At 38.2% G+C, this 19,000-nt stretch overlaps 2 protein-coding genes and 1 long non-coding RNA gene across 4 annotated transcripts; 2 read left to right on the top strand and 1 right to left on the bottom strand.

The window, feature by feature from the left end:
* The first annotated feature begins 446 nt into the window (after positions 1-446).
* rib (ribbon) lies at positions 447-5,163 on the top strand. 2 transcript variants are annotated; one of them, XM_053744468.1, is made up of 2 exons: positions 447-671; positions 1,823-5,163. In XM_053744468.1, the coding sequence occupies exon 2, from the start codon at positions 1,840-1,842 to the stop codon at positions 3,328-3,330; it is 1,491 nt and encodes a 496-aa protein (XP_053600443.1). In that variant the 5' UTR covers positions 447-671; positions 1,823-1,839; the 3' UTR covers positions 3,331-5,163. The 2 variants fall into 2 exon arrangements, with proteins under 2 accessions (XP_053600443.1, XP_053600442.1); XM_053744467.1 differs by lacking the exon at positions 447-671 and adding an exon at positions 692-1,206.
* Positions 5,164-6,910: 1,747 nt separating this feature from the next.
* SREBP (Sterol regulatory element binding protein) lies at positions 6,911-18,798 on the top strand. The gene is made up of 16 exons (XM_053743782.1): positions 6,911-7,069; positions 7,145-7,777; positions 7,905-8,173; positions 8,464-8,694; positions 8,810-9,002; positions 9,114-9,307; positions 9,462-9,649; positions 10,108-10,344; positions 10,720-10,915; positions 11,409-11,544; positions 12,021-12,171; positions 13,004-13,103; positions 14,153-14,230; positions 16,290-16,436; positions 17,050-17,185; positions 17,497-18,798. Exons 1-16 carry the CDS (start codon positions 7,003-7,005, stop codon positions 17,712-17,714), a joined length of 3,174 nt encoding a protein of 1,057 aa, XP_053599757.1. The 5' UTR covers positions 6,911-7,002; the 3' UTR covers positions 17,715-18,798.
* LOC128669185 (uncharacterized) lies at positions 11,467-12,884 on the bottom strand. Its single transcript, XR_008404616.1, has 3 exons — positions 12,755-12,884; positions 11,973-12,192; positions 11,467-11,594 (listed from the first exon to the last, which is right to left on the bottom strand). It is a non-coding gene; the product is annotated as an uncharacterized LOC128669185 (long non-coding RNA).
* Positions 18,799-19,000: the final 202 nt, after the last annotated feature.

Below are 19,000 nucleotides of genomic sequence, written 5' to 3'. Positions count from 1 at the left end.
TACCTAATCGTATAAAATTAACTTGTACGTAGCTTTATTTATTTCCACGTAAATTTATATAATGTAAATGCAACTAAGCATATTAATTCGATTTTTATGATAATTAACGAGCGAACCAAAAGAATTGTTGATTTCGATAGCACGACGCGAAGTTCAACGTTAGCATACAAAGGGCCCAGTGCAAGGCGAGGCAACATTTTTTATAAACCGAAATCGGCTTTATTATATCGTCTCTGTGCGACGCAGCGGCGCGGTCGTGGCAACACATGCGTGTTCCACATATGATGCGCACAGGCACTCACGCACACAGAGGCGGTCGCCCTCCTCGGCGCTGCAATTCGTCGGCGGTGTGCGTCCCGCGCCCTCTCGCCCGCAAGCAATTGCACTGCACTCCGGCACGCTGCGTGCGTAAAAAGCGCACGCAGGAGGTGCGGGGCGGCGGCGGCGGAGTCCGCGGTCGCGGCTGCAACCAACAACCCGACAGTCATCGCCTGACGCTCGTAAGAGCACGCCGCCCCCACCCAGGGCAACTCGTAGCCCGACCGCGCAAATCAACCCCCGACGTGCTACGAACTTTTACTGTGCCAGTGCTATTGTTTCTAATGAGTTTTAAGGACATTTTTCTTCCAACTTACTCACGTGCAAATTTTGGAAATTTCTAAATAATAAGGGTGAGTTTCACGAAATTTCACATTATTTATTTAAGGTCTCGTAGCCGCGCTACGATTTTCGTAGCGCTCGTAGACAGCGGCGAAGTTTTAAGATCTAACAAAACAAGTGAGTATTCGTAGCTTCAGTGAAAATTTTATATTGATCAGATTTGGATGAATTTAATCTTTGGTGTGTGGAATATAAGGGCTAAAATATGCAATGTTTTGAATTTATGGGCAACAGGAAAGGAGGGTCACCGGTGTATTCGCTTTCATCGGTCCCCTAAGTTCGATACCTGCCGAATAAAAGGTAAAAAGTCAATTTGGCAGTGAGGAAGGGCTTTGGAGCGTGAAATGTAAATGGGGAAGGGCGGTGCATTGCATTCAGTCGAGCAGTAGTGGCGAGCGACAACGTCCGTGCACAGTGTAGCGAGAGCGCGCGCCGAGTGCTCCTCACACTGTACGGAATCCGTGCGGAATCAGTTATCACTTGATACGTGGAGTCTGTGATGCGCCGAGATGTATCCCGCGTCTACATGTTTTGATATTCTGCCCGGTATGTATCTAGTGTTGTTTACTTTGATCTGTTTGCTATGTGAGTGACTGCGTTCTGTTCTTAGATTTAAGTTTGATGGTCTCTGATTTATGTAAATAATTTTTAATTTTAGATATTATTTTTTAAAAGACTTGCAATATTATATTCATTTCATAAATCAGTTGTCATGTGTTAATTTTTAATTCATATGAAATTAAGTAAATAAATTATTTCTAATTTTAACAGTTTCAATAAAATTTTGCAAAATCTAGGTAAATGATCAGGTTAAACATTTCGGGGAAATTTAAAAACTGTATACTATGTATGTATCACAAGTTTTGTCATTTTCATTAAACTCAATGAATAAAAAAATCAATGCTAGGTATCTTAAAATAAACCATTCATTACGTTGACTTAATTCGCATCATGTAACGCTTTATGCATTTTTAATCAGTGACTAGTATCGATTTTACCTTATGCGAAGCATTTAATGTAGCTTGCACTTGAGAAATCAATTATGGTATTATTTTATTCCTAAAATATAAACTAGTTACAATATAGTTTGTAACACATATAATATAGTTATATAGTAAAAGTATTAAATAAATATTGCTAATGTTGCTAATTTCTTCCACAGAATCACAACTTCGAAAAATGGGGAGCAGCGAAGGCCAACAAACGTTTTGCCTGAAATGGAACCACCATAAAACCAACTTGGTGGAAATCCTGGAGGCGCTGATCAAGGTCGAGACATATGTGGACTGCACCTTGGTGGTCGACGACCAGGTCACCTTCAAGGCTCACCGAGTGGTGCTGGCCGCCAACTCGCCATATTTCCAATCTATATTGGCCGATGTACCAATGGACCACTGTAGCATACTTTTCCCTGGCGTCAAAGATTTCGAAATGCGCGCTCTTCTGGAATACATGTATACAGGGGAGGTGAACGTGACGCAGGCTCAGATCCCGCGCATCATGAAGGTCGCTGAACAACTGGAAGTGAAGGGGTTGTTCGACATGACAGAGCTGCGCCGGCGCCCTGGCTCCAACGACCGCAACTCGGCGACGTCTCCGCCGCGCGTCGTGCCCGCGGCGCCCTCCAGCGTGTCCCCGCCCGCCCCCGCGCCGCCCTCGCGCTGGCCTCCTCCACCCGCCGCACCAGTTCTCTCATCAGCTTATGAATCTGTCGATATGAATCCTTTAAAGCGAAAGAAACTTTCGAGCATGCTCGCCACCCGGGACACCCCCATCTTGAGAAATGTATTAGCTCAACACACTTCCATAGATTCTTCACAACCGATGTCTCTAGTTTGTCACCCGGTCAATCAGCAAGTTCCTCCTCGTTTGCATTCAAATGGATCTGCACATGAGTCAGACAGAGCCCCGAGTCCCCAACGCCCGTTCGACTACCGCCCCCGCAGACTATCCTCGCGGGCGTCCTCTCCTCACTACAACAGGTCAGATCGATCAGAAGATGCACATTCCCCGTACACAGAGCGCTCTTTCGAAGATGACAGTAATCGCAGTTTCCATCCCTCTTCGCCTCCTACTAATTTCCAACAAGACGTTCGAACTGGATTGGCACCTTATGTTCCGCCACAACAAAAACCAGAATGGAAAAGATACAAACAATACACTAGGTCAGATATCATGTCCGCTATTGAATGTGTAAGAAATGGAATGAGCGCTCTACAGGCTTCGAGAAAATATGGTGTACCTTCACGTACATTGTATGATAAAGTAAAGAAACTAGGCATTACTACCAGTCGACCAATGAGCCGTGGAGTGAAAAGAGAAACCAATGGCGCAGCATTTCCTTATGGATTGAGTGGAACAGGAGGTGAAGATGGATCACCAGCAACACCGCTGATTGATCCGTCATTTTTGCAACAAGCTCTAGAGGGAGCTACTAGAGACGGTGGACGAGAAGCACTACACGCCATGGCCTTAGCAGCGGCCGCACATGCGGCTCTCACCCCCCGGTCCCCACCTCGATCATCATCAGAGTCCCCGCGGACGCCCCCGCCAGACGACGATCACGTCGAAGACCTATCTGTTTCGCGTCGCCGGGACATAGAGCCCCCTTCAGGTGTGATTGTGCCCCCCCGGAACTTTGCGTTAGATTGTAGTAGCGAAAGAGATTGAACGATCCTCTGTCATTGGAAAAGAACATTCAAAAAGACTGACTTAGGCGTACAAAGTTAGAAGTAAGTACTGGTAGGAAGCGCCGCGCGCGCACGCCACGCTAACCTGGCGGTTCGGCCGGGCGATTGCAATGGGCCCCGCGGCCACTCTTATTCTACCTCTTTCTCTATTTATTTTCTTGCGCCAACAGACCTGAGTACGAAATAAAATTTCCGTTCGATGGTAGTTGGTGCCCTATGTGATTTTTGTTTTCTTTCTTCTTTTTTTTTTGTTTTATAACATTTACGTGTCTGTTAATGGAATAGCGATGTAGGTTAGCTTTAATTAGATGTAATGTCTTGGAGCGGTAACTGAACAGGATCTGGAGACAGTAAGGCAGCGCCGGCCACGCCACCGCTCCTCGTGCTGGTCCGCCTAGAAGTTATTGTGCAATTTGTTGTCCGCGACTGTGATGTTTATAGACTGAAACGCCGCTACTACCTCACGCTCGCTACTACAGCTCATCTCTAGTCCTCCGCGTCGTGCTGACCCGGACAGTCTGTAGGGACAGCATCAACAGTAGGTCGGTCGTCCATAGACTGTCCAACAGGACAGTGCGACGCGTGACGCTCATGTCACCGCGAATAGCGACTTATCTAGATACCATTTAAATTACATTGTGTTCGAATATTACGGGTTACTATAATGATTGCCATAATGAGTATGTTTATCGTTACATTATAACTTAGTAGTGCTCACTACGTCATAACCTTCATAATTTATTTGCACAAGCACGGTCGTTCTTATTAGATTAAGGAGATTTCGTCTATAACACTTAGTAAAATGCTCAATGTCTTTTTGTAAGTAGGACTTAAATTTTAATGAACAGAACTTTTGTCGCGATTCGCTGTTATACGTAACTAAATCAATGGAGCTAAATGTTATTATAATAAGTTAGTATATATTAGTGCGAATGTAATAATTTTACACGTCTTTCTAATAAGATACATCATAATATTTTTGTTGTATATTTTACACTACCTATGTATTTTAATGTATAGAACTGCATACATATGATATAGGATACAAAGTAGCACAGAGTCTTCGTTGTAGAGTGTGGTCAAAGAAAATCACTGCAATCTGCAATATCCTTCACAATGACATTGTTAGCTATTGTTTTCCTCTAGCTTTTTGGTATCTACTTTCGTTAACTTCTAAAAAATATAACTGTTATTTTTATAAATCTGTTTAAGTTAATATTATACCACTTATTAATTTTAATTGCTTGGAAGACTGATTTGTTACTTTAGTCTAGTTGGAAAATGCCATAGATACACTATCTAATTTAGTAGGTATGCATATGTAAAATTAATTAAGTTGAATCACATAATGGGGTGTGTAGAAGCTACACTTGAGGTCTCACTGTGTTGTGCCTTCGTTTTCTTCAAGATGTAATTTTAGGACATTCCAGTAGTAGCACTCCCGTGCTAGTGTTTATGGCTAAGGCATGATTTAAGAATTAGGTAAAGTTTCGGATATGATAACATATCATTGTAGTGCCTGCCATGTTTAGTCTTTGTACCTCACAGTTTTGTTAAACCAGATGTTATGTAATTATATATGTCCCACTTTTGTGCCTATAGATATATTATTAAGTATGATGTTACGTACAAGTCTTGATTTTTCAGTTGTAAATGCAAAATCGTTTTGTACTTTATGTAGTTGGCTAATGTATCGACACGACTAAGTTATATTAGATCGAGTATGTTTATCTCGTACCTACATATTATAATAAGAACTCTATATTTACAGATAATATAATGTTACAAATATAAATTAAACGTTTAATATCTATTAATTTTCTATTCATTCTTGCAACCACAATACTATCAAAGCCCTACAGTCAACAGCGACCCGTGCCTAGGTGGATGGGAATTATGCGACAGGAAGAATTTTTGCAATGGATTAAGAATAAAGTTGATGCACTGTTGAATGAAAGCAAATTTATATTTGCCGCTGTTTTGTAAAAGTAGTATAGCGATTTATGATACCCATCAATAATCTATGATCTATTGTTGTTAATATGTAAACTTCTAGATAATAAACGTACCTATACCTTTAGCCAGGAATAGGTACGTTGTGTGTTACATTCCACATAATGAATACGAAGAAACCAGGACAAGAAATAATTACAAATAATAAAAAAATACCTATAGCTGATTTTACTTATTGGCAACTTGATTTTATTCAATTGTTAAAGATTTAAGTATGTATGTTAGATTTTAATGTAAGTAGTACAAAATGAAAAGTATAAAATGAAACAGATTTTTCAGAGTAACAATATGGAATCATATTGTTGTTATAGGAAAAAATCCAAGAGGCCAAAATATGTTATGCATATGTACCTAAAATGCAATCCAGAATATTAGAATATCAACTACTTAATCGAGGATAAGGGTGCACAACCGTCCATGGACAACTGGAACCCGATAATAATTACTGATGAGTTGTCGACTTTTTAAGAAGCGATAAGTAAACCATTTCTTGAAGGCCCCAATTTCTTATCAAAAAATTAGGTTTCACACTTCATTTTCCAAACTAAATAATTCTACGTTATTTGTCTACCACCACGGGATGCATCAGTTATGCTTAACATCAATACAAAGAAATTATAAAATACAAAGAAATTATATATCCCAATGCTAAAGAAACTCCATCGCTATTATGCTAACACAAACCACAAGGGCCATACGCAGATCGGTGAGACGACTGCAAATACATCCGGGACCAAGCGCTGTCCACCATATACTCATAATAATAGATAGCACGAGGAGCTTTTGGTCACCCTTTCAATTATCGGCCAGAGCGTTGCGAATATTGTGACTATAGCACCTATGCCACGGAACACTTTTTTCTGTGTTCAGTGACGACTACAAACTAAAAAATAGCCTACTATCGCCGAATTCGCACAAATGCCGACGTGAATGCAAGAACATTGCGCAGCTTGTTTGAGAGCTTTTATTTACTGCAATGAAATACCAACAATGTATGCCGAATTCTCCAAAATTTTGCGATAATGTATAAGCACCAGCTAACCCTATCGCCGAAACCAGCCAGATGCGAATGCACGAAATAGCAAAATCTGGTGAAATGTTTGCCGATAACGTGGACCCGGCATTCAAATCTTACTACGACCTCTATTATAGATTTATTGTACTAAAAGTTACTTCTTTCCCACAATAGGTGTCGCGCCAATTATTAAGTTACTTCCTTTCAAAAATAGATGTCGTATCGTATCTGTTTTATGATAGCCAAAGAGATGACGATAATTGATTTATTATTTAAGCATGTAGCTTATAGAGTATTCAATTTCAAACTATACATATTTATTATTGTCTTATGCCGGCTTCACTGTCGTCGGACAGTTTGCCAGCCGGCCTGATAAATTAAATGTCTGTGCAGACGGCGCGCGGCGGCGGCGGATTACCTTTCGCTACAATATTTTTTTCATGATTGAACGCATCGCAATATGACGTAATATCACACCACATTTCCCAGCCTTGCGATTGGAGGAAAACATCAGCAGATAAATGTCAATTGTCAAAGTATCTGAACTGAACTGTCAGAAAAACGTAAACAAGAAGACGGGGTTTCAATTTGTAATTTTATTTTTTTCAATGTTTATATTCAATAATGGAGCAAGACGAATTGTTTTCGAATTCAGATGGATTTAACATTCGAGATATTGCTGAAATTGAAGGTAAAATTTCTTCTGCGCAATTATTTCATCATTAGTAGTTGCCTGTATGTTACTTACGCAAAATTTTCTTTACAGACTTTCTAAATAATTGTGATGGAGATTTTATGAGAAAACTTGAAGAAGAATTAACCTCAGTTGACAGTGATTCTGGATTACTCAGCGTAGACACCTCAATTAAGTCCGAAAGCACGTCTCAACCTCAATCGTCTCCATATTCTAGCAATCCTGGAAATCCTCTATTTTCTCAGTTCTCACATACTGTGAAGAAGTCTCCACAAAGTTCGCCCAGTGCGAAATCAAGTCCTGTTCAGGGAGTGTATGCTCGTGAGGAGGGATACACGTTGCGTCCCAAAACAGAAAATACGTCAGCACCAGATGTAAATAAACATGGACGGAAATTGCCTACACAGACTCCCATGATTGTACAACAAGTTGTACAAAGTCCTCTATATGTAAATTTAGCCCCTGGTAGCATTCACCAACTTGCGGATGGAAGAGGCTCCCTTGTTCAGTTAGATGGAGTTCAACAAGTAAAACAAACTAACAAAAATCAACAGCCCAACCAACCTCTACTCATTCAAAGCAATGCCAAAGGAGTCACTCCTTTGCTTCTAAAAAGTGATTCAAACTTTTCTCCAGTGATATTGCAGTCAAATATAATTAACTCTGAGACACAAACTTTGATGTATACTAATGCTCCAGTCCAAGGTAAACCGACATGATTCTTATTAGAAAATAAAATAGGAACATACCTTCTTATTATAGTCATTATTTTGATTATAAATATTACTGTCTATTTTATAATGTTCTATTAATTCCTTTATTTTTATTTCAGCTCAAAACATAATATCTAATGCAAAGTCGGAAAGCAGACCTATTCATACATTCTTCACCAGTAATAGCGGACCAGCCCTACTGGCCACAAGTATACCAGTGGTGCTTGAAGGAGACAAGATAGCTCTCAGTCAAGCTCCCAATAGCGGGCCTCCTAAGGTCAAAGAGGTTAAGAGAAGTGCCCACAATGCGATTGAAAGAAGATATAGGACAAGTATAAACGACAGGATTGTAGAGCTTAAGAATATGCTAGTTGGTGAAGATGCTAAGGTAATTTAGCATATTATCCTAGTTTATGCATGCTCCAATTCATATGGTTACATTATGAAAGAGTTTGGAAAAGTTGCATAAGAAATATTTTCTCTTATACCTAAAAGGTGCAAAGTTATATTTTTATGTTTATTGGGAATTTGAATCCATAATAGATTGTTATAGATTTTATGTATTTTTGTATGATGTTACTTTTTCCTTTTTCATAAATTCAGTTTTTAAACAAAAAAATGACATTGTTTTTTTCTCTATATTAAACAATACCTAAAATGTTGTTGTCAAATTTTCAGTTAAACAAATCGGCAATATTGCGAAAAACAATTGATTACATTAAGTATCTACAGAATCAGAATGCTAGGCTAAAACAGGAGAACATGGCTCTCAAGTTGACATGCCAGAAGTCTGGAGTGAAGGAACCAATATTTGAGGGAGGGTATACACCTCCACACAGCGACATTTCCTCTCCGTATCCCTCACCACATGGTTTGGACAGTGATTCACCATCCTCTCCAGAATTTAAGGTACTAAATCTTTCTAGTTCACTTTTGATGGATATTATTATGTGCTTGTTCATATTTCAATATTTATTTTAGAAACATTATTTTGATGGCAAGTTTTATGTGTTTTATTTTCTAGGTGGAAGAGAAGTATTCTAAAGTTGTTATGGGTATGGGAGACCATTCACGCTTGGCGTTATGTGCGTTTATGGTGGGCCTCATAGCATTCAACCCATTCAGCACATTCTTTGGAAGTTTCTTGTCAGAGCCCACATCTGGCGATTTTTCTGCACGGGTTGAAAACAGACGAATTTTGGCTGATAAAAACAATGGTAAACTAGTTTTAATGTTTTTTTTATCACTTATGTAATTATTTAGCATGTAAACTTAAATTTTATTTTTATGTTTAAGTATTTCAAAGTTCAATGAATGTTTTATTTTAGGTTGGATAGATAGTACTGGATCTTTAGCAACATGGTTTTTCAACACTTTCTTTATTTACCTGGTGAACTTTATTATCCTTGGAGGATGTCTTGTAAAGTTGCTGGTTTATGGAGACTCTGTGCCTAAATCACAATCCAAAGAGGCTGGATTATTTTACAAACACAAACAACAAGCTGAAAATTTTCTTAAAAAGGTACCTACTTGCACCTACGGAATCTAGATTCTATATGACACCACCCTATTTTTGTCTGTTTTATATTTGATTTAGCTTTGTGTACATTTTTGTTTTAACTATCATCAAATCATGCATCAGATTAAAATGTACATTTTTCTATGTAAATATCTAGGATGACATCACCAATGCTCAGTTGGAGCTCCATAGAGCGCTGGCAGTGTGTGGTAAAAGCGTACAAGCCGGCAGCCAAGGCCATGCAAAGTATTCTGCGCTGATAGCTGCCATCCTCAGGCAAATACTGCAGCGGTTGCCTTTGGGAGGCTTCCTTGCCCGAAAAGCTGGTGATTTGTGGAGCGACAGGTATATAATTTTTCAAAGAATATTTTATATTGAGAAGGTATTTGAGACATTTTTTGGATGATTTAAGGTTTTTTTAAATGCTAATAAAGACTATAACAAGAAAAATTAGCTTCGGTATATATTTATTGGTTTCGGCAATCGCGACGAGTTGCGAAAGGCCATAGGCTGCTGATCAGCTTGCAACCTCTTTGATGTCATGTGGCCAAATTACCCTTAGATTTCTGTACATACACAATTCGATACCTATACAAACAAGTAGAATAAAACTACTGATTTATGGAAAAAAAGTAAATTAATTTGGATCAAGAGCAGCTTGATGATATTCCATGGAAATTAAATAAATAAAATAAATGTAAATAGCTTCTTCTTAGCGTCGACTTGGCTAAATCTGTGGCGTCATACAAGTCCTTCAGTGTGCAGGTGGTGCCGGAAATTCATATTAAATCAAACATTTTCAGTCCCGCAAGAAGAGCAACTCAGCACTGGGCAGCAGAAGTGGCGGGAGTGTCTCACCGCCTCGCACAACTGGCCATTTTGTCCTCGGACCGGGGTTGCAGCGAACGCATCGTTCTGGCGTTGCAAGCTGTCAACTTGGCGGAAGTGGCGGGAAACAGGCAGCTTCTGGCTGACACTTACGTCACGGCCGCACTGGTTTTCAAGGATTACATTTCAAAGATTGGCAATTGGCTTTGCGGGTCAGTATATTATGCCTTGCCCTTTTTTAATCCATGATCGGTAGACAACAATAGTATTCCCAAGAAACCGTCCTTGGATCCGTCAGACAGGTTGGTCGTAAATGATTGCAAAAACGTTAAACAATATGTGAATCGCAAACATCTCAAAAATACGTGAAAAAATAAGTGTAACACACATTATGTTGTTTTTGAGACCATGCTGCTAACATTGCTACTGAATAACCCATCCAGACCATAAGCGAATTGTTGCAATTGTATTCTGTGACTGTACCTCGTTACATATTATAAAAGTCATATTGTAAAGTGTCGCATCTGTATAAATAATTAATGAGAAAAGTTTAGGTGTATAATTTTAATGAAATAAAACTGATTCAGGTACTACTTACATCGCTGCCGCGTATCGTGCACGGCGTGGTGGCAGCAGCCGGGCGCGCGGCTGCGCTGGGCGTGCAGCGCGCGCGGCGCCGGCTTCCTGCGGCGCCGGCGCTGGAGCTACGAGCGCGCGCCGCCCGCCGCCGCGCTCTTCAGCCGGCTGCCCGACCCGAAGGACCCGCTGCTTTATGCTATGAGGGTATTTGTTTATTTTTCTTGTCTATTCCGAATGGCATATATACATTTAGTATTTGTTTATTCTTCTTGGTGAGTCGAAACATGATATGTAGTTTTGTCGCACCTATCTGGTGCATTATTAGTGTTATTGCTGACCTATGTCTAGCAATAGACTCTGCTAAAGAAATAATAAAAAAATTACTACTTTCAAACTAGTCAAATCAGATACTTTTTTCTAATGTCAAAAATAAAATGTTATATGAGCTTATATTATGACAGTAGTGGAATGTGACGCCACGGATTGTCGAGTCAAAAAACATTTTAATATACTTTAATGAGACCGAAAAAATAGTAAATCTCGTATTTCATAAAACTAATAATGAAATTATTGTATTTTTAATTTCATTATTGTATTTGGTTATTTAATTTTTATTTTATACCCAGTCGACTATGTAGAACGGGACACCATAAGCTAATAAAAAAAATGTAAAGTGACTATTATGATCGTCTTCCAGACCTACCACCTGGAGCTGCTGCAGCAGAGCCTGCAGATGCTGCTGTGCGCGGACGCGCGCAGCAACACGCGCGACGTGCTGGACCTCGTCAAGATGATCACCGCCGACGTGTCCACCGACGCGCCACAACACACTGGTCGGTATCTCATATACCTTGTGTACCAGAGTTACCTAGTAGAATATTACCTGGAATAACACATAGGATACTTTTATCCCGAAATTTCCACGGAAGCGATACCCCGGGGCGCAGCTAGTATACTATATTTTTCACGTCGATTTCGAAATTGACAATAATATTGAAATCATTTTTATATACGTGGATGTAAGCATATGTTTGTTTTTAAGTTACTGGTCATTTAAAAGATGATTAGATGAAGATTTTACTTTTTTGTTCTAAAGCATTTTACTCTGGTATGAGATTTTATTTTATGTTATTATGCAAATAATAAAGTTATTTAATACTGAATACTATATGAGCTTAAAATCTAATTTAAAGCTGGTTACAACTATGACAACCTTTACGAGCATGAGGGGTGAAAAACACTTTGCTATCAAATAATTTACCTGTTTATGGAGTAGAATATTTTAAACGTGTTTTATCCAATGTTTCAGGTTGTTGGGACCCGGTGATGGAGTGGTGGGCTAACATCGTGGGTGTGGCCGCCACCTGGCTGTTGGCTGACACCAACATGGCGGCGGAAATCGGGAATAGACTCGACATGCTGCCCGAGGCTTTGGCTAATAGCGAAGATCCACTTCCAGGGTAAACCATCTTGATCCTTTCCTGGACATCATACAACACTGAATCTTTTATTGCACACTAAAGGCCTGACACAGCTTCGCTCGCGTAAAACCATAATAAATTATACACCTACCTCACTATTTAAAAGAGGTAGGTATCACACTATTTAAAAGAGATAACAATTAAACTTTTCAGGCGGTGAGATTAATCTCTAATAATCGGCTTATCAGCTTATATTTGATAAAAAATGTTTTATGCATATCACTTTTTAATATTTCGATATCGAAAGATATAAAACTGCATCTTCTCGAAAAAAAATCCTACTGCACTTGTGTCTACATGTACAGTAGGATTTTTTAGAGAAAAACTTTTAAACGGAGAAGCTTTAAAACGGCCACCAGTTAAAAATAAAATGTTCGCGGTCGTTTAATGATTGCTACACAAGTCAAATTTAAATACTTTGTGATTATTTTTTTATTGACACTTTTGTTAAATGGTTAATTTAGCATAAGCGTCTTACCAGATTCTGGTAAGACGATAAATATGTTCTTAATAGAACTAGTGAAACACCAATTAGAATTTCATATAAATCTTATTCCCATACCATAATAGCTCGTAAAACATATCTTGTAAACCTTAAGCCGCTCACTACTGACTTAATTTCGATCCAAAACAAGACTAATCAAATATTAGTCTATACATCTCGGCGTTCTCACACAGCTGTTAGAAATGCTAGTCGCGCAATGTTTAATAAACACGAGCGTATAAGTTTATAGTTATCATATTAATAACTATTGTCTGTGCGATATAAACATGTGGTGTTGAAAATATAGCTATTGTGCCATTATTGTAGGGCTCTACACATGGCATACAAAAGCAGACGCGGCTTGCTGAGCCTCGCACACTGCAGAGATGACAAGGCTGTCGAGCGGACGTCTGCTACCATACTCAAGGTATTTATTTCTTATTTATTATTATTGAATCATTTTAGCTTTAGTCGATATTCATAAAGTTTCCAAACTTTTTACAGAAAATGCGATTAGAATGTCCTAGTCGTGGGATGTTTTAATAGGCATCATACTAATAATAAGTTTAATAAGTTTCTTACAGTCTGTTACTTCACATATGAGTACAGAAGGTATTTATCTAGAGATCCAACTAAACTGTATTATCCAATTACCCATTCAACATTATATTAAAAAAAATTGTTATGTTATGGTTATAAAAATATTCAACAAGATTCCAAAATTCATACGCGAATTGCCATTAAATCATTTTAAAAGACAAATAAATGGCTTCTTGATAAATGTTTTTACACAATCAAAGATTTTTTGGATTGCAATGACATTAATTAACATACATGTAGATTGTAAGTGACATTTTATCTTAATTTAATCTGATGTCATTTTATAGTTTTCTTAATATGCCATTATTAACATTTGCATGCTGTTGACAACGGCTAAGTAGGCTTGTTCTAAACCATTGTGTGGATATTGTATTACCTACCCTATTTAAGCAAATAAAAATGATTTGATTTAAGTGATGTCGAAAACTGAGAGTATTTAATCTCAAAACTTAGTAGGTTTTGTTTAAGGTAACATTATTTTCTATTATTGAATAACATTATTTTTTTTCTAGCTATAAGTCCCACTACTGGACAAAAGCTATCCCCAACGTATTCCTGTCCATCGTTTTCTCTTGCCATTTCTTGCAACTTCATAATTCAAATTTCACTTTTTTTGTACAAAATCCACACAATCTTTTGTGTTTAGAATTGTTTTTAGACATAACCAATAAGGCGATTTCAAAGTTCCAGGGACCATAAATCAGATTTATATAATATAAATGTGACCATTTTGCCCAATTAGGTTGTTAATAAATAGTATAATCAATCTTGTTTATAAATATCAACGACGACCATATTTATGTGACTAACAATTTCTGTATTGTCTAGATATGCATCTGTTGTCCATTACTATAATATAAATAACGTTGTGCCCAGGTGTGCGATATCGCTGGAACCAGACTAGCGGACTCGCTGGCGTATTATTGCTGTCGGAAACCAACCCAGTTAATGATGGTAAGCATTTTAGTACTATTATTTTATGTTTTATTATAATTATTATATATTTTTAATTTAGATTTCATCTTTGAACGACCTATATCTAACAAGATGTGTAGGCGCTTTTTCTTTTGTATAGGTATGTATTTGCATGCATGAAATACTTTATTTTGCAAGTTAAATGTTAACAATGTGCTTTCCAAGTCTGAATGTAATAATGGTCACAACGGCCACGTAAAGCGTTTTTAGCAAAGGTTTATGACATTTTTTTATTCAGCATGTGTTTGGTTGCATTGAAGAAGCATGAAGACTTGACTACTGCGTGAGTGCATTGTAGTTGCATTGCACCTGTTTCCATAGTTCGTGCAATATCACTACAAAGCAAATCTCGCTTTAGTAACTGTCGTCGCATAGAAGATTTTTTATTTTATGCTTTGCTGTTTATTGTGATGTTGTATTTTGGATAAAATATAAAGAATAAATTATATGGCGTAGCGTGTAATCAAACCAACAAGGGTTTATCTTTTATTATAAATAGACAAATATATAATATTACGCTAAAAAGAGAGTCAAATTAACCGTGCAGTATGATGGACTTTTAATTCCTTTACTCCTTCAAATCCGACAGCTCGATCTGCTAAGAGCAAACCGCTCAAATTAACTGCTCGCACAATAGTGGATTACCAACTTTGACGAAATACAGTCCGGCAGAATTAGAACGGCTCAGCCCGGACACCGCTTTACTGCACAGGAACGGACTCCCTAGGTGAGGGTTGAATAGCTTGCTTATATAGCTCGCCATCCAAAAAACTTCGATTGCGCGATTCAGGATTTTCTTGTCTAAATTAAAAATTTTGTTTTTTTTTTGCCTTTAATTTGACATATTACAATTTATCAACGATTTATTGAATTGATTGTAGCAAAATAGGTGAATTCGATCTCTTAGTCATTGAAAAATTAACGTATCTAGTAGGTAACGGTTTTTCGCTGCAGACATAACGCCACCTATTGATAAATTTTCATGAACTACGTTTTGACAAAAAATTGTTTTGAAAAATATCTCTTCAGAATGATTTTGCATGCATGGTAAAAACTATAGAAAGCTTTTATTTAGTATTTCATTTTATATATTACTTGATTTGAAGTATTTACTGAAATTATCGTTCTAAGCTCCAAGCTCAATCACTGATGATAATTGTGCATCAACTTTTATATTACTTATCCAGTTGGTCTGGACTTTTTAAAAAAACAGCATAAAATTATAGCAGGAATATTTTTGAGAAGCAATCATCACCAACACTCAGAGATATGGGGGCCCTGATATTATTTTCACAAACATTTCAAACTGAACCTGGTACTTATTGTAATGTTATGTAACTTATTGTATGGACATTTCAGCCTTTATTTATTCGACATGTTCGTTTTACATACTTTTTATATCTTACTATGCTCTTAGACGTATTAACCTTGATTACTCCATCGTAGCCTCATGTACCCTAAATAATAGAATGTGTGTGGTTTAGCTGATGCGGATGTTATGCAGCGACTGGGTTCTGGAATTACGGGCGGGCGTGGGGAAGGCGGTTTTAAATAATGTCTTTGACTTATTATGTACCTATTTTTGATTTACAGTTGATTACTCTATAAATGTACACTAATTGACAGCTCAATGTGTTTGGTGCAGCTAATGCAAGTGTTGTGTTGCGACTGGGTGCTGGAAGTAAGGGCGGACTTGTTGGAGGTGGTTTAAATAGATCCATATAGAACCTAGTTATAGAGCCTTACTATGTACTTCTATCTTATTAAATTTTATTTTACAGTTGATATTTCGATTGCAGCCTCATTTACTCTATTTTTTATTATCATTAAGTTATGTTGATGGAGTTAATCCCCCAGCGTGTCATGGGACACATAGGCCTCTTCCAGAATCTTCCATTGGAGTCTGTCCTTTGCCTTTCTTCTCCATAGCACAGATTACATAACCATAGTGACCCACCCTGCTGTGATTTTAATGTCATCTTCGGAAGATAATATGTACTCTATTGAATAGTAGATTAATAGAATGTGTGTGGTGCAGCTAATGCAGGTGTTGTGCTGCGACTGGGTGCTCGAGGTGCGGGCGGGCGTGTGGGAGGCGGCGGACAGCGGGCCCGCGCCGCCGGAGCAGCTGCGGGCCTTCCAGACCGACTTGCATTCGTTGAGGAGGCTCTCGCAGAATTTGCCGGTACCTCTGCACATTTTAATATATTAGCTTTAGAAATGATCGAGGTCAGGCGTGGTAATAAAAAAAAATCGCACAGATTTAATTAGCCCCAAAGTAACTTCGAGGCTTGTATTATGAGAATGGAATATAGTATCCAATCCCATGATTGAATATTTTATTCCACAATATATATGGATAAACATCCAAAACCAATCTGAAAAAAAAAATATTTTTTTTTATCTTGACCGAATTGGGGTTCGAACCTGGGATAGGTTCGAATCCAATCCGGTCCTGTGTAGCAGTCTAGCATGTCGACCATTAGGCCATAAAGGTTATAAAAAATATGTATACGGGAAGATATAGTGGTCTTGTTGTAGGGCGGCGACGACGAGCAAAACTAGTAACATTATAGCCTTATTCTTACATATTACAAAACAAAGTCCTCTGCCGCGTCTGACTGTTCGCGATAAACTCGGGTTTTTCCTGCGGTTTTCACCAATAGATATTGTGATTCCTGAGGAAGGTTAAGGTGTATAATTTACTATGTTTTTACCCCAGAAAAATCGGGACGGGCCGCATGTTTTGAAAAACCATCAACGAGATAATAAATTAATTATGTGTATTTGTGTGTCAGTGGGTGACGTCCCGTGTGTTCCTGCACTCGGCGGTGTGCCGCATGATGGCGGGCGCAGCGCCGCGCCGCACGCAGCTGCTGCTCGACGGCAGTCTGCGGCCGCGCCTCAATCGCTCTTCTATCATCTGTGGGAAAGGTAATGTTGTATTCATCGTCATCATAGAAATAAAGCAAACACGACCTATATACTTTGTTCTTGCAGTTGTAATTCGAATGGCTCGAAGTAGGTAATTTGTGTGTGAAAATTACTTTATACCATCACCACTTTTGCCTCCTGTATGCTGGCTACACTGGGTGTTTGTCAACCGATCTTGACCATTCTATTTGGTGTTGCAACGGCAAAAAAAATTAGTTCTTCAAACATCTTCACTTCCTTGACCGACGCATCTACAAGTATAAATGTTCTATGTTTTATAACTTACGTCGTTTATAACTTTCATAACGCAGAGCGCGTGGTGGAGGGCGGGGGTGGGGAGGGCGAGCGCGCGACGGCGCTGTACATGGCGTGCAAGCACCTGCCGCGCCGCGTGCTGGCCGCGCCGGGCGAGCGCGCCGGCATGCTGGCGCAGGCGGCCGCCACGCTGCAGCGCATCGGCCACCGCAGCCGACTGCCGCACTGCTACCATCTCATGAAGTCGTTCGGCTCGCTCCCCGCCGCGCCTTAGGTATTGTAAATAGATAAGACTGCGAAATAACGAACTACAAAGTCACAGAAAACTTCTCTTAAAAAGTATCTGTGGTTACATTAAATCAGAATTTCAACATTGTTATTATCTCATGAAGTCCTTCGACTCGATTACCAAAACAACGCTTCGGTATACATCAATGTTTTTAGTTCCATGTGATGGAACTGGAGAGAAAAAAAGTGTATTTTGTTATATTAAATGAGAATGTCAACACAGTTACCATCTCATGAAGTACTTTGGCTATCTCCCGGGTGTATTTGCTAATAATTTGCGATGTGCCGCTGAGAATTCTCTATTGTGAGATTTTTTTCCCTTGAGAATTTTTACAGATTTCCAAAATTTACGATCTTAAGAAAATATTAAAACTTCTCCTGTGTAAGTGTGCGTCGGATGACCTCGAACAAATATCTAATACAAAATTTAAAACAACACAGGCGTTACGTCTTTGTTTGGTTTTGGCTCTGTTGCCAATGTTTTTTAATAGTAATAATAGAAAGCGAAGATTTCTAACACAAATATGTTTTTGGCCGCAATCAATATTTTGATAACTTAATACTTTATTATTCTACGTACATTGATTTGAAAGATCACAACGTTGGTTTGTTTGCTTCTAATTGAAATATTATTGAAAATTATTTTTTTGCTCTCAGTTTAATTAGGTTTTATTATAGTGTAGTTTTATATTAATATAAAATTGATTACCACGGGCAAAGCAGTAATTTTTAGTGTGATATAATTTTGTCAGGACATATTTATAAAGTTTCATTTCCGTAGCTACCGTCATCCATTTCAGTGTTCTTGTATGTGACATCTTTTGTTAAGTTTTAAGTGTAATTATTCGAGAATAAATGTAATATTAATTTATGTAAGTATGGATTAGTAATTAAGAATAAATTATTTTTAAGAGGTTTACTATAGTTGAATTAAGTTATAAAGCAGTATATTTTGCTCTGATGTTTCATTTCATATAGTGTTACTGTTTCTTAATTATAAATTAAGAATTAGCTTTGAGAAATTAGTTGTAAGATATATGCAAATAAAATGTTTATTTGTTAATACAAAATGATATTTTCTTTTTTCTACATATTAGTCATTTAGTGGCAGTTTTATAATTTCTTTCTTCGACGTCTTCGACTTTCTTCCCGTCTTCGACGGGGTCATGTTTTTGTAAACCTTCGGGAATAAATTGTCTAAATAATAGGAAAAACTGCATCAAAATCCGTTGCGTGTTTTAAAAGAAGAAACTTATCTTCTTTTGCACAGAT

This window comes from Plodia interpunctella, chromosome 4 (genome assembly GCF_027563975.2).
Source record: "Plodia interpunctella isolate USDA-ARS_2022_Savannah chromosome 4, ilPloInte3.2, whole genome shotgun sequence".
NCBI classification, from domain to species: Eukaryota; Metazoa; Arthropoda; class Insecta; order Lepidoptera; family Pyralidae; genus Plodia; species Plodia interpunctella.
Note: the sequence above shows the minus strand (reverse complement) of the source record. Positions and strands in the feature narration are given on the sequence as shown.

Bases quoted from the DNA above. Each gene is read 5' to 3' on its own strand.
- rib (XM_053744467.1), top strand. From the start codon at position 1,170: ATGTATCCCGCGTCTACATGTTTTGATATTCTGCCCG. The intron at 1,207-1,822 runs GTATGTATCTAG...TTTCTTCCACAG, and splicing joins ATGTTTTGATATTCTGCCCG to AATCACAACTTCGAAAAATG.
- SREBP (XM_053743782.1), top strand. From the start codon at position 7,003: ATGGAGCAAGACGAATTGTTTTCGAATTCAGATGGATTTAACATTCGA. The intron at 9,650-10,107 runs GTATATAATTTT...AAACATTTTCAG, and splicing joins GGTGATTTGTGGAGCGACAG to TCCCGCAAGAAGAGCAACTC. The intron at 10,916-11,408 runs GTATTTGTTTAT...ATCGTCTTCCAG, and splicing joins CGCTGCTTTATGCTATGAGG to ACCTACCACCTGGAGCTGCT.